The 15,663-nt window shown below is 43.7% G+C and overlaps 1 protein-coding gene across 7 annotated transcripts in view; it reads left to right on the top strand.

Moving 5' to 3' along the window:
• The window catches only part of LIMS1 (LIM zinc finger domain containing 1), a 79,176-nt gene that overhangs the window by 59,794 nt on the left and 3,719 nt on the right, over positions 1–15,663 (top strand). For 4 of the 7 annotated variants that reach the window (XR_013985386.1, XR_013985387.1, XR_013985388.1 and 1 more), the window contains exons 2-10: positions 6–165; positions 4,930–4,996; positions 8,158–8,278; positions 9,714–9,863; positions 10,770–10,920; positions 11,745–11,837; positions 13,448–13,496; positions 14,732–14,807; positions 15,315–15,515. Coding sequence is in view for 3 of the 7 variants with exons in the window: in XM_081003205.1 (XP_080859331.1) it covers positions 6–165; positions 4,930–4,996; positions 8,158–8,278; positions 9,714–9,863; positions 10,770–10,920; positions 11,745–11,837; positions 13,448–13,496; positions 14,732–14,807 (867 nt within the window). In the remaining 4 variants the exon portion in view is untranslated. The remainder of the gene's footprint in view (positions 1–5; positions 166–4,929; positions 4,997–8,157; positions 8,279–9,713; positions 9,864–10,769; positions 10,921–11,744; positions 11,838–13,447; positions 13,497–14,731; positions 14,808–15,314; positions 15,516–15,663) is intronic. The other 3 variants (XM_081003205.1, XM_081003204.1, XM_081003203.1) reach the window with 1 other exon arrangement.

A 15,663-nucleotide genomic window follows, 5' to 3' on the forward strand; every position in this document is an offset into this window, starting at 1 on the left:
TACAGCAACATGGCCAACGCTCTGGCCAACGCCATGTGTGAGCGCTGCCGGGGAGGTTTTGCACCTGCGGAGAAGATTGTGAACAGCAATGGCGAGCTGTATCATGAACAGTGTTTCGTGTGTGCCCAGTGCTTCCAGCAGTTCCCCGAAGGGCTTTTTTATGAGGTTGGTTCCCCGTGGTCTTTTCACTTTTATATTAACTATTCCCAAGCCTGTACTGCGCCAGGTTGTGTATGTTGGTCAAGGACTTGACACAGATATTGCTTCCTTTCCTGCAGTGTCGTTTGGGAGGCAGTTAACCCAGGGTCATTTTTCTTTACGACTGATTCCAGGCCACTGGCATGCTTGAATTGGGATCAACTTCTCTCCTTTAACCTGTTTTTTAAGTGCCAGGACCTACCTCCAGCACATTTGAAATGAAAATGCAGAAGATAGCATATTTTGAGCACCCGCAGAGTTCAGCATAACTACAGACTCCACAGTAGTGTGGGGGACCTTTGGCCCTAGCCATCGGCCATGCTTGCTGAGGCTGATGGGAGCTGTAGTTCCTCAACATCTGGAGGGCCACAGCTGCCCTACAGCATAACCACAAGCTGATCCAATACAGCAGTTATTAGGAAACAAAGCTTTTCAATCAGCCCTAACATACATGTTTCGACATTAAGCACCAGGCAACAGAATTCAACTTTAAAAAGCAGCAGTGTGTCGGGTAAATAAAGATGTCCATCTGTGGAGTGATGACTTACCTATCTATGGTTTTAACTTTCTGTTTTATTTATGAACGAGAGTTTTGCCCTATGCTTTCTCCAGGGAGCTAAATGTTGCCTCTCTGTTTAACCTTGTTAGCAACCCTTTGAGTTCATTTAGACCGAGAGATTGTGACTGACTCGGTGAGGGTTCGTGGCTGAATAGGCACCAGAACTCATGATCTACAAGGCCCATGTTTGGCAATCTTATCTGCTTGGGTTTAGAACTCAGTCACCTGTAGCTTCCAGCTGTTTGCCATAGCGTGCTGCAACACAGAGAGTTAGCAACACTCGTAAGAGCTTGCTAAAATTAGGAGTGCCAGTGCCAAGATGTCCAGAGGAGTAATGAAACCAAATACGTATTTGCTAGATGTAAATGAGGAAGTCCACAGAAATGTTGGCACATGTTTAAGAGATGCCCGTCATCACGATTAGATTTAAGGCAGGGAGCTGACCACACTGGTCACATATAGTTTGTGATGGGCTTTACTACCAGAGGTGCTGCATAGTTAAATGATCAGAAAACTTTAGCCTGCAAGAGAAGAGTGAGGTGATGATGGGTGAAGTTAGCAATCTGGAAGGCGTATGCAGGACAGTAGATATTTTTAATAAGGGGGCACACTTTTAAAAGAAGTGTATCAACTTTGCATGCATCTGTTCTCTATGAAGTCATTGCTTTAGTGGTGCATTCACAAAGTACCTGCTTTGCACATAACTCTGTTTGGGCACCTCTCAGGTGGGCGCCATTGCTGTTATAGGAGAACAAGGAGAGTTTTAGCACCTCTTTTTCTAGAAAAATAGCACAGATCACAACTTTCCTTAAAGCAGTGTTCTGGCACCCTCCAGAGGTTGTTGGTTTTCTAACTCCCATCAGCCCCAGTCAGCACAGTTGGGAATGATGGGAGTTGTATTTCATGAGCATCTGTAGGGCACCATATTGGCTACCTCCATTGTGGGTTCAATCCTTGGGGATTTTACAGCTCATTTTTCTAAGGCTGAGGCAATGATTTTGAATCTGGGTTTGGTTGAATGGCATCTTTCTTTTGACTTAGTCCTCCTCAGCCCTTAAGTATCATTACTATCTTATGTTGATACCCCAACACATTATAATTTCAAAGGCTGCTTTTTTCACTGTGAAAAACTCCTTGTCCAATTATTGGTCCATCTAGCTTAGTACTCTCTACACAGAGGCAGCGGCTCTCCAAGGAGACCCCGTGATTTAACCTGGAAGTTTCTACATTCAAGCCAGGTGCTCTGTTACATTTTCGATGAATGCCATTATCTGTCGTTTTGTACTATTTTGATCTCCTTTCTCATCCATGAGACTGAAGAACCAAGAGAGCTCGCTTTATGCCAGAACCCATATTTATTTTGTGTTCGACTTTAGCAAACCAAGATCTCAATCCTAAACACTCTTACCAGGAAGTAAATTCCACTAAAATCCATTGGACTTGCTTCTGAGCAAATCTTGGTAGGGTGTAATTATTTGCTGCTTCTGTGAATACTGTCAGTGTATTTGTTTTATCTGTTGGAATAAAAGTCCCCAAGATGCCCCCAAGGAATCGTTCAACACATTCAGCTGGGGAGGGTGGGAATTTCCAAAAAGTTAGCAAAATGCATAGAGATTAGCAACTAGCTTACGGGCCACTTGAGACAAAATTCCCCCCTGGAAGCCTTTAATACTAGGAACTTAGGCATACGTCACCGTCAAACAAACTTCACTTCAAAGTATGGATTTGTTACAGGTCTTTGAAGCTTTCACCGATAGATCAAGAGGAAGATGAAAGTAGACTTGGCCAGAAAATCAGGCATAATGAGCCAGAAAAACTAGAATGTAATTACAAAAGTTATTGAAAAATAACTGGGCTCTATTTGCCATTGAGCAGCTGGATGAACTTGTTCAGTATATGCCTTGCGTCACACAGTGCCATGGACCTGCAGGGCACAGCATAATATTTAGACCCCAATTGGAGGAACTCCTGTGATCCCAGACTAGATTAATAGTACAGTGGTGCCCCGCAAGACGAATGCCTCGCAAGACGGAAAACCCGCTAGACGAAAGGGTTTTCCGTTTTTGAGTTGCTTCGCAGGACGAATTTCCCTATGGGCTTGCTTCGCAAGACGAAAATGTCTTGCGAGTCTAGAGATTTTTTTTTCGCTCCCCCCCCCCCCTTTATCTAATCTGCTAAGCCTTTAATAGCCTTTTAGCAGCTAATCCGCTAAGCCTTTAAGCCTTTAATAGCCGCTAAACCGCTAATAGCGCTAATCCGTTAAGCCGCTAATAGGGTTGCTTCGCAAGACGAAAAAACCGCTAGACGAAGACTCTCGCGGAACGGATTAATTTCGTCTTGCGAGGCACCACTGTATATGGCAGGCATGGAGAATTTCAGCCTGTGGGCCAAATTAAGCAAACCAGGGGTCCCTGTTCATTTGGGCAATCCACACTCACTTGCCTTACACTTGGTGTTATGGTATTGGTTAGCTGAAGACACCTTTGGGCCTCATGGAGTTTGCATATGGAGCTATGTGAGTCCATTGATCAGCTGATTGCCCTTGCAAACAAAAGGAGGTCACCTGACCTTTAAAGCCCTAAACGGCCTCGGTCCAGTATACCTGAAGGAGCGTCTCCACCCCTATTGTTCTGCCCAGACGCTGAGGTCCAGCGCAGAGGGCCTTCTGGCGGTTCCCTCACTGTGAGAAGCAAAGCTACAGGGAACCAGGCAGAGGGTCTTCTCGGTAGTGGTGCCTGCCCTGTGGAACGCCCTCCCATCAGATGTCAAAGAAATAAACAACTACCTGGCATTTAGAAGACATCTGAAGGCTGCTAGATGGGTGGGGTACAAATTTATTATTATTATTATTATTATTATTTGTTGTTGTTGTTGTTGTGACACCAGGGGGTTGGCTGCAACCACCTGGCAAACTTTGCCCGCACACACTTCTGCATCCCCTAAAACATTTTTACCATCTCCTTTCTTAATCCTGCCACCTTTGCAGGTCCACCTGGGTCTACAGTACTAAGTTGTTCAGTGCTTTAACCTTCTCTTTTTCTGGGAGCAGGATCCAGATCCACCCAGGGTTCTGATCTGGCTGTGGTTTTGTCACAGAGAGAAACCTGAAATATTTAAATTTCTGTAATAAACGTTGCAGTCTGCCTCATGGGTGCCTGCCCCCCCCCCCCACGCACATACCGTATTTTTCGCCCTATAGGACGCACCTAATTTTTTGGGGAGGGAATAAAGAAAAAAAAAATTATTCCCCCCCAGCCGCGGGGGAAGCCCGGGCTTTTAAAAACTCACCTACCGTAGTTTTTAGAGGAGAAAAGGATATCTTCCCGAAGCGCGGGGCGCTCTGCTTCAGAGCGCTCCGGGCGGCAGGCTGCTATCCACAGCCTAGGGAGCCCTGCGAGAACTCCCGCGGGCTCCCCAGGCTTGCTGATAGCTTCCTGAAGCCTGGAGAGCGAGAGGGGTCCGTGCGCACCGACCCCTCTCGCTCTCCAAGCTTCAGCGAAAGCCTGCATTTGCCCCATAGGACGCACACAGATTTCCCCTTCATTTTTGGAGGGGAAAAAGTGCGTCCTATAGGGCGAACAATGCGGTACTTGGAAGTTAATCTGATTGACATAATAAGTACATTGTCGCATATGCTGAAGTGGGGGTTGCAGTCTCTGGAATAATGATTTGTATGCCCATTTATAGAGATGGTGGGTATGAATGTTCTCGTCTTTCCAGACGTGTTTCCTGCAATACAGTAGAGTGCGGTTTCAGGAAATGTAGAGGACAGAAAAGATCTAATGAGCCAGCAGAAAATGCTTCCTGTTCTGAATACCAGCACAGGTGTTTATTATTTTGATCCAGTAAAGCAAACGTGACTACGAGCTGATTCCGTGCCCAGTTTTTTTTAGCATCCTGTCAGAATCCAGCCATCTAACATAAACTCCACCGCAGCCTGCCAGATTTCTTGTCCAAATCATTCCCTGTGGCATAATAATATACAAGCAGAACTTGTTAAACAATCCGATGGATTAGCAGAGCTTCAGTTCCTTTCTGCCATAAAATCAGGCTGGATCCTGATTGAAAGAACCCGGAAATTGTACGACCATTTATATGTATGAAACATGAAGTGATGAAGTGCTATACTTTTCCGTATTCCTCTAAATTCCTCTATGTCTTACTTTTTCTAGTTTGAAGGAAGGAAATATTGCGAACATGACTTTCAGATGCTTTTTGCTCCTTGCTGCCATCAGTGTGGTAAGTTCTAGAAAATATATATATCTATAAATTTTTAGAATATTTTATAAAGATAATGTGGACATCCAAATGTGGGAGGAGAGGCACATATGCTGTTTAAAGAAAACAAAGCAGGTCTGGAACACAAGGAAGATTTTGTTATGTATCTGCCACAATGATGACTGTCTACGCCAGATGGTATTCATCTGAACATCAGCCTGCTTTGGGCATTTGTTTGTTTCTCCCCGCAATTAACACAGAGAAGGAAGCATGGGCAAAGGCGCTTGTTCTCCACCATCCTCCATGAGTCGGGAGGCGAAAGTTTGTAGTGGAAAGACTGCTCTACTGCTGTAGGGCTCAGTGTCTGATTTAGAAGCTACCACGTACCTCAGTGGTAGTGTGTTTGTTTTGAGTGCAGAAGGTCCCAGAGTCAATCCCTAGCACAGGCATCCCCAACCTTCGGCCCTCCAGATGTTTTGGACTACAATTCCCACCATCCCCGACCACTGGTCCTGTTAGCTAGGGATCATGGGAGTTGTAGGCCCAAACATCTGGAGGGCCGCAGGTTGGGGATGCCTGCCCTAGCATCTCAAGTAGGGTTGACTCAAATCCTAGAGAGACACAGACAGTGAGTGCAAATAATCCTGAGCTAGATAGACTAATGGTCTGACTTAAGGCAGATTCCTGTTATGTGTATAAATAAAATTTTGATGATATGCAAAGGAGCAGAGTAGCTCACAGCTAGGAAGCTAAATAACTCTTCTAGGTGATTGATAGCTTCTTTGTAAAGACTATACAGTCGTACCTTGGATTTCGAACGCCTTGGCTCCCGAACAAATCGACTCCCGAATGATCGAAACCGAGAAGTGAGTGTTCCGGTTTTTGAACATTCTTTTGGAAGCTGAACATCCGACGGGGCTTACGAGGCTTCTGATTGGCCAATCAGAAGCCGCGCCTTGGTTTCAAAACATTTTGGAAGTCGAATGGACTTCTGGAACGGATTCTGTTAGACTTCAAATGTACAACTGTACAGACTTCATATTCAAAAGAACTTCCCTTTCATAAACATATAACTGAGAAGAATATATTTACAGTCTCATGCTTATTCAAACATGGGTATGTTCTCACTTGAATTGTAGATTGAAGTCTTTTTACTTAGACTTATAAACAAAACTGTTGAGAATTGCACCAGAGTTTTACCTCACTCAGGCCTTACAGTTTCTTATGAAGGATTTGGGGTTGTTATTTTTACTTTCGCTTTCAGCAGTATTCTCTTTGCTCCTTTCAGAGAGTTTCTGCACAGGTTTCTCCCTATTAACATTTAGGGATCTTCCTCTGTCTGTTTCACTTCAGACAGATCACACTGACACAACACTGTCCTCAGCAGTATCCTGAAAAACCTCTCTCAGCAGCCATTCTCCTTACACAGAGAAAGATAAGCAGCAGAAAGCAGTTAGAAACAACAGTTACTGGAATAACAGTCACAAGAGAAGTGGAATACCTCTCTTGCGTGACTCACAATCAGCCAATCACAAGAGAGCTACTGTCGGGGGGGGGGGGACCCATGTTAAAAGTACACAGTAATTTAATACAAGTAAACATTCCCATTTCAGGAAATTGCATCGTTATCCTTAACACTTCCTTAGTTCCTAAACACTTTTCAAATCTACAGCCTATTGAATACAAAAAAAAAATATGCTTTTAACTGTGGTATTTTTTGTGGCATCTGTGCCTGAGAGCCTCCCTACTATTCCACAGACAATTAAGGCCCCATGGGAGGCTAAACTGGGTCTGTAGATTGTGGCATGTACCGAATCCCACTTAAGCCTCCCTAAGTTTGTTTCACTTAAAAGTAAAGTGAGGGTTATTAAATAGGAATTTCAACCTTCAAAAGTAACCAGACTAAAATATCTTGTTTCCCCCACTTGCTGTGCCCTTTGGCAAGAGACTCAGGTCAAATAACTTAATTAGAATGAGATAATATTCTGTTTATCAGGCACAGGAATGCTATTTCTGGATCTAAGTGGGAGATTCCTGAAGTAAAAAAGGTCAGCAGAAAGAAACCGAGAGTTGTCTCGGTAATGCTGTAGACAGAACTGAGTAGGATTTTTCCAGGAGTGTCAGAGCTCTGCCTTAATGTGAGGGGTGGAATTAGATAGGAATCAGGAGCTTGGATCTCGCTTTCCATACTGCACTGAGGCAGCTCCATGTTCCAAGTGGATCTTGGTTCTTGCCCATTTTGGAAGGAGAAAGTGTTCCATATACTCACAGGTCTCTATCTTCCACACCCAATAAAGTCCCCTGGATTATGGCAATTGTGTTTAGATGTCTAGAAGGAGGAATCTCCAGGTCAGTTCACCCCTAGGGAGAAACCTGATATGAATTGCCTGCAGGTAGCAGTGAAATCTGCAAAGGTAAAAGGAAGTTTTGTGTCAGAGCTGGAAAAGGAGAGGTGACTCCCAAACAGAGGGAAATTGCAGCATCTTAAAAATATATGAGAACTATAGTTCTAAGATACTTTATTTATTTTTATTATTATTTTGTTATCCATTACAATCCCGTCCTTTCTGCACATGTCCATTATCATCTTGTTGTCAGCCCTCTTAATGGCTTTATTGGCATCCTGTTTTTGAGTGGAAGGAGCATTAAATTATTGGACGCCCAAATTACAAGACACTGAATTTAGACACAGCTTTCCACAGTACTTCGATTTCCAGATTAAGAGCTTCTTTAGCAGTCATTGACTAATCTCCAGTGTTAGCCACATTTGGAAAAGACACATTGAAATTAATGAGCTGAAGTCTACTTTTAAGTATGACAGACACTCATTGTATTTCTGTGTTTCATTTTTGCTTTGTATTGTATTATTTCAGGAACTCAGCTTGACCAAAATTTCATTGGGTAACATAAATTTCACTGGGTAAAATTATCTGAATTTGCTCGTTGAGGTTGAAACATGGTAGAAGACAGGGATATAAAAATATTGTTGCTATTTTGCTTTGTTTACTTCCGGGAGGACACAGATATTTTGGGAGGAATTCAGCAAAGCGCTAAGCAGATCCTGGTGGAACGATCTGCCCTCTCATTAGTTATATCCCACACCATATTATTATCTTCAGCACCTTAGCCTTTAAAATTAAATCTCTCTTTTTTTAACATCTTGGTATGTTATTGACTTGCAGGGGAGTTCATTATTGGTCGTGTTATTAAAGCTATGAACAACAGCTGGCACCCAGAATGTTTCTGCTGTGATATCTGCCAACAGGTATTGGCAGACATTGGGTTTGTGAAGAATGCTGGCAGGTATTGTTCAACTTCTTTTGTCTTGACTCTTGACACTGAGCATTGTAAATTGATGGCAAGGTCATAACGATTTCAGGATTTTGTCCTATCAAAAATAACGCAGTAGCTTCTAAAATGGTGGCCAACCTTTGGCATTCTGGAAGCATAGCATTAAACATATTTCAAAACTAACCAAGACATCAGTTGCAAACGGGTTTCATAAAATCATGGCTGTTGTAGTTGCATTCAACTTTCTGGAGACGAAAAATGCTAGACTCCCCACTGGCCCTACCACCTTTCATTGAGGGAGTGGCTGTCAATGAGTGACATTTGTATACTGGAAGTACAGAGCTGGAACCAAAGAACGGTGCATGGAAGGATAATTGCCACTGTTGCTCTGCAAATTTTTGCAGTGCTATAAGTAAGTCTCATGCTTCTGTGTGTGCAAGAGGTTGCGCAAGCAGAACATCGTCCTTGGATTTAGTTTTGCTTTTCTTAAGCAATAGTTTTGCATGAGATATGAAACAGCTCTTGGGTAAGAAGATAACTTTGGCATGTGGAAGAGCAGAACCCAGCTTGTATGCTCCCTCCATTCTAAAGGTCCTACAACCAGCAGCCCTAAGGAGATGCTCACATAATATCCAAGAGCTACAATATACTTTTATGGGATGCGGGTGGCGCTGTGGGTTAAACCACACAGCCTAGGGCTTGCCAATCAGAAGTTCACCTGTTCGAATCCCTGTGACAGGGTGAGCTCCCGTTGCTCAGTCCCTGCTCCTTCCAACCTAGCAGTTCGAAATCACAAAGTGCAAGTAGATAAATAGGTACCACTCAGGCGGGAAGGAAAATGGCGTTTCCGTGCACTGCTCTGGTTCGCCAGAAGCGGCTTAGTCATGCTGGCCACATGACCCGGAAGCTGTATGCCGGCTCCCTCGGCCAATAAAGCGAGATGAGCGCTGCAACCCCAGAGTCGTCCACGATTGGACCTAGTGGTCAGGGGTCCCTTTACCTTACAGTATACTTTTAATATATTTAATCTGATCATGATATTAGAAGGCCCTAACTCACTGCGGGCTATAAGCCTTATTGACCTTCTGCTCTATAATGGCATTCTGAGACAATTTTCATAGGCTATAATACTGGGTCAGCGCCTACATCATTGTTCTGCACCAAAATATAGTTTTAGAGCAGTTTTTTAATGGCAAAATTTATGCTTGCACATGTTATATTTGAGAAATTTAAAGGCAGAGAATGACTTTCTGTAGGAAGACCAGTAAAATAACTGTTTTATGTTAAGGCTTTGTGTGTGTGTTTTGTTATGGATTATTGCTACTTTCTTTTCTACAAAGCTGAAGCAAAAGCCCTTGTTGCATTTTTGTGGGTTAAAAATAAAATAAAACCCAGTTATAGGAACCTGGTTCCTTTTCATTGCTGTTTCTCCTTTGCTCTCTCTTAGACACCTTTGCCGTCCTTGCCACAATCGGGAGAAAGCCAGGGGCATGGGCAAATACATTTGCCAAAAGTGCCATGCTATCATCGAAGAACAACCCCTCATCTTCAAGAATGACCCTTACCACCCCGATCACTTCAACTGTGCCAATTGCGGGTAACAGGAACTGGGTGTTTTTGTTTTTTAAATCTTTAGAATGGAAACTTTAGTATCACAGTGGTTGATAATTAAGCGTGAATGCAATACACAATACTACCACACATTTACCAGTGAATAAGATATTTATAAACCTCTTGAAGCCTGGTCCCAAATAATTTCCATTGTGTTCAGTTGGGGTGAGTGTGTGTAGGACCCATTCTGCACATACCTTTGCAGACGTAAGTCCCAGGTCATATGTATGCGTATTATCACTTTACTTCCCTCAGCAAGATCTTTTTAGCTGGGAAGAATTTGGTCTAGCTGAGGCTCTGGCTAGTATAAACTATTCAGGTTTTACACTCAACTTGTAAAATAGCCTATTGAGATGAGAGGAATTTGGCTGAGGCACATGGGCCCTGCTTCTTTAATTCTCTAAGCAGGATGTTAATTTTACTTTTGAGAAGGGTTGTATTCATTTTGCCCCAGATGTATTTTACCTCAGCAGGAGTTCCGTGATATCACTTTGAACAGCCTGCCTTCTGCTGAGTGGACCGTCTACAGATTTTCACTGGTGCACCAAGCATTATTCGCCATCCCTTTTTGGCGATTCTCATTTTGTGCAACAGGAATCCCCACTTGAAATGGATGCCATGGGGTTTAAATCTGAAAAATGGTTTGTTTTCCCAAGGATCATTTCATATGGCAGCTTTCATGCTGTTGTACTTGATTTTCAGCTGCTGGCTCAACAGTTCCCAAATATTTTGCTGCAGGTATTCATTCTAGTTTGTAACCAAATCTATAATAATAATAAGAAGAAGAAGAAGAAAATCATGTTTTCTTTTGCCACTGTATCCACCAGCTGAAATGTATGCCTGTGTTTTCCTTCGCTGTGTCTTCACATTTCTTTTGGTACCTCCTGAACAGAAAGGAACTTACTGCTGATGCCCGAGAACTGAAGGGGGAGCTGTACTGCTTGCCTTGCCATGACAAAATGGGCGTCCCCATCTGTGGAGCATGCAGGAGGCCAATTGAAGGACGAGTGGTGAATGCTATGGGCAAACAGTGGCATGTGGAGGTGAGCCTTGCGTGTTGCTTGCTGCTGTAAGGATGGGTGCAACAAGCTAGATAATAATAGGTCAGAGAAAGGAGTCCTCAAAATAGGGAATTCTGTGTAATTTCGTAGGTTGTAGTAGTTTACTTTTAAAAACATTCTTTAAGGAGCACAAAAGGGACGTGGGTGGCGCTGTGGGTTAAACCACAGAGCCTAGGACTTGCCGATCAGAAGGTTGGCGGTTCGAATCCCCGCAACAGGGTGAACTCCCGTTGCTCGGTCCCTGCTCCTGCCAACCTAGCAGTTCGAAAGCACGTCAAAGTGCAAGTAGATAAATAGGTACCACTCTGGCGGTAAGGTAAACGGCGTTTCCGTGCGCTGCTCTGGTTCACCAGAAGTGGCTTAGCCATGCTGGCCACATGACCCGGAAGCTGTACGCCGGCTCCCTCAGCCAATAAAGCGAGATGAGCGCCTCAACCCCAGAGTCGGCCACGACTGGACCTAATGGTCAGGGGTCCCTTTACCTTAAGGAGCACAAAAGAGAACAACAAAAAAGGAAGTACAAAGGAAAATACCAGAATAACCCTCATCTAATCATTTTAAGAGTTTTACTTAAGGTTTTATCCAGAGTTTTGCTTTGTGCAATGTGACTCTCCTTCCTTTCATTTCCTCACATGCCCTCAGAATTAGCTGCAATGTTCTGGAGCAAACACTTAACTTGCTCCAGTACAGTGAGTTAAGAAGCAAAAATTAAATTATTTGCTCAAGATCACATAGGGATGAATGCAGGTGAATTATCACTACATAAAACTGAAGGTAACCCATACTTCTTCCCGCCCCCCTTGCAGCATTTTGTTTGTGCGAAGTGTGAGAAGCCATTCCTAGGCCACCGTCACTATGAGAGGAAGGGGCTGGCGTACTGTGAGACCCATTACAACCAGGTATGGCTGCGTCTTGCATTTTGTACATTCGGCCAGAGACGTTTAGTATGTTAACTCTGAAACTTCCCTTCGTCTACATTTGTTGTCTCGTAGCAAGTGCTGGTATGTGTCAAACCATGTAGATTTGACATTCAATGGATATACAGCATTTTATGAGGTAAAAAAAAAAAATTTTGAACAACAATTTGCTTGTAAAGCTTCTAATTCCATGATAGCCTACCTTTAATAGGCAAACTTTTAGATTGGAATATCTCCCCCCCCCCTTTTTTTTTATTATTATTGGTTCTTCACCTCAGAAACATATTTGGAGACCTGGTTTAAATTTGAAGCTGGAAAACTATATTGCACATTTGCAATATTTTGCACTGTGGCAATCCAATCTGTGAATTCAAATGCCTGTGTGTGTTTGTGTTTATTTCAGCTTTCGTTACACATAGAAATCATTTTTTTCCTGGTTAATTACCGTATTAGAATTATCATATAAAATATAGGCTAAAATATTCAGAATGCAGTCATTTCTTTATTTCAGCTTGTTTAAAACTTTCCCATCTGAGGGGTGTGTGTGTGTGTGTGTGTGTGTGTGTGTGTGTTCATCGTGTTCATAGGTCCTATTGATCCTTTCACATTTCCAGTGATCTTTAATAAATTATTACTGAGTCGTTGAAGTTTAAAGACTCCTTTCCCTATTAATAGCTTTTTGTGTGTGCGCTTGTTTTTAACAGCTGCCATCGTACAGATGTAGAGTACTGCATGAGAACCTATTGTGAAATCCTAGACTGTGCATTGTGCTCACTTTAAACTGGGCACTGTTTAAGAGTGCACCGCCAAGTGGTCACTTGGGGTTATAGCTCAGACCACACACTACACGCAGAAGGTGCCAGGTCCAACCTTTGGCGTCTCCAAATCAGGCTCGGAAAGACATCTGTCTTGTTGAAGAGCCAGTGGCAGTCAGTATAACAGACAGCAGTGAGCTAGAGGTCTGACTTGGTGTAAAACAGCTTCTTGTATTCCTAGCTCAGTTGGTAGAGCAAGAGATTCTTAATCTCAAGGTCATGGGTTCAAGCCCCACGATGGTCAAAAGAACGTGCATTGCAGGGGGTTTGACCGGATGACCCTTGTGGTCCCTTCCAACTCTATATCTGAATGTGTTGGTTCCAGTTCCTGGCCCCCTTCTTCCCCAGCTCCCCTGGGGGTTGAGGGATCCTGCTGAATGGGGCAGGCCATGACACAAGGGCCCAAGAGGAGCCCCGAATATCTGGTAGAGGGGGAAATGGGGATTTCACCTTAGCCTCCTGTACCACGGCCCACTTCACTCATCAGGGTCCCTCAAGGGAGCATTTTTGGGGGGGGGGAGGCTGCAGGAGGGAGGAGGAAAGTCAGCTTCCACAAACACCATTGAATGCATATTTCTCTCAATCCAAACTAGTGTGTGTAGCTTCTTTTTTAAACAAATCAACTCATAATTACTTAAAGAGATTTCCCCTCCCCCTACTTAATCTGTTCTGCTAATGAGAAAACATATGTTTTTAATAGTCCCAACTGCTGATTTTCATTTTCTAAAGTTTTATGAATACTTGCATGACTATGGAATATTTCCCCCATTTCCGCAGCTCTTTGGTGATGTTTGCTTCCACTGTAATCGTGTGATTGAAGGAGATGGTGAGTCTCTGTGCAGATGTGCTTGTGTCTTCATTTCAGGGTTTTTTAAAAAATAATAATAATAAACCCACTTAATACGAGTGATTTAAGAAAGGAGAAGCACACTGCAGGATAACAGTTGAAGTTGAGTTCAAAATAAAATACTCAAAATGAAATACTCATGATGCTAAGCATGAGCCTGAAATATTATTTCACGAAACTGTTTAGGCATTGATAGAAGAAGAAGAAGAAGAGTTTGGATTTGATATCCCGCTTTATCACTACCCAAAGGAGTCTCAAAGCGGCTAACATTCTCCTTTCCCTTCTTCCCCCACAACAAACACTCTGTGAGGTGACTGGGGCTGAGAGACTTCAAAGAAGTGTGACTGGCCCAAGGTCACCCAGCAGCTGCAGGTGGAGGAGCGGGGAATCAAACCCAGAGTTCACCAGATTAGGAGACTACTGCTCTTAACCACTACACCACACTGGCTCCCTGCAGGATAACAGGGTTTCCAAGTCAGCTTATAGTCAGAAAACAGCAATCACAAAATATAGTGAGGCAAATGAAAGTGGACTTGATTTGAAAGTTCTCAGATAGATAGATAGATAGATAGACTGATTTAATTTCTTATACTGTCCTTCATCCAAAACTCACGGGTGGTTTACAATTTAGCAACACAAAAATACATACCATAATAACAAACAAAAACACAATTTGTGGTTTAGACCACAGAGCCACCCGCGTCCCTATTGTGTAAATAATACACAGTTTCAAACAACATAATAGTGATTTCAAAGACATTGCTGTGGAACATGGGTGGCTCTGACCACTGAGCCTCTTGGGCTTGCCGGTCGGAAGGTCGGTGGTTCGAATCCGCGTGGCGGGGTGAGCTCCCGTTGCTCAGTCCCAGCTCCTGCCAACCTAGCAGTTTGAAAGCACACCAATAGGTACCATTGCGGCAGGAAGGTAAACTGTGTTTCCATGCACTCTGGTTTCCATCACAGTATCCCATTGTGCCAGAAGCAGTTTAGTCATGCTGGCCACATGACCCAGAAAACTGTCTGTGGACAAACGCTGACTCCCTTGGCCTGAAAGCGAAACGAGTGCTGCAACCCCATAGTCGCCTTTGACGGGACTTAACCGTCCAGGGGTCCTTTACCGTTTTTACCCTACCTGCCATGGAATTCCGATAAATATCATCTACTCTGTCGCTGGTAAACAGACGGCTAATCCTGTCATTTCTCCTCTTTCTCAGTTGTGTCGGCATTGAACAAGGCATGGTGCGTGAACTGCTTCGCGTGCTCTACTTGCAACACTAAGTTAACACTCAAGTAAGTTTATCAGATGTTCATGATAATACATGAAGCGGTGATGTGGCCATGTTTGTACATGATGTCAAACCATGGTTGGTTTAGCGCCGCAGCGTGGCTTGTTTCTGCAGGTTAACACGCCCTGGATAACCATTGTTTGTTTGCTGCCGGTGATGTTGCTGAGCTCCCATCATCCCTGAACACTGGCTATGTTAGCTGGGCCTGATGGGAATTGGAGCACAGGGTTCCTTCATTGTAGTAGTGTGCTTTTTGTCTTTTGTGAGTCGCCCTTAGAGACTTCGGCTGTGTGTGGAAATGGGGAAGCCCTTGATGGTGTCTCACACCTGCATTGATGAAGCCATTAACGATGCAGCCTCTGCCAAGTGACAGGGACACCTTTTCCTATTAGTACATTTACTACTTTAACTCTGTTTCTGTTTCCTGCTGAATTCTCCTTGGTTTTGCTTCACCTGTATCTTGATTCTATCCTGTTCTCTCCTCCGTTCCTTCTTTTCCCCACCCGTGAAGGGACAAGTTTGTTGAAATCGATCTCAAACCTGTCTGCAAACACTGTTACGAGAGAATGCCGGAAGAATTTAAGAGGAGGCTTGCCAAACGGGAGCGAGAAGCAAAGGATAAAGACAAACACAAAAAGAAAAAGCCTGTCTGCCTGTAAACATGCTTTCTTCCTACCTCCCAGCAACTGCGCTCCTTCCTTTCTTCCTTTCGGTCAGTTTTAGGGAGTTCTCTTCTTTTTAGCTTTCAGGGGCAAGAAACCTTTTGCTGCCCCTTGCCTTCTGGGCAGTTTTCCAAGGGGCGCATATCAGTGGTGGGTGGCCCAAGAGGCAAAAGTAGGTGGGACTATGAATGTCTACTT

This window comes from Podarcis pityusensis (assembly GCF_964106645.2).
Source record: "Podarcis pityusensis genome assembly, chromosome: 4".
In the NCBI taxonomy this organism is placed as follows: domain Eukaryota; kingdom Metazoa; phylum Chordata; class Lepidosauria; order Squamata; family Lacertidae; genus Podarcis; species Podarcis pityusensis.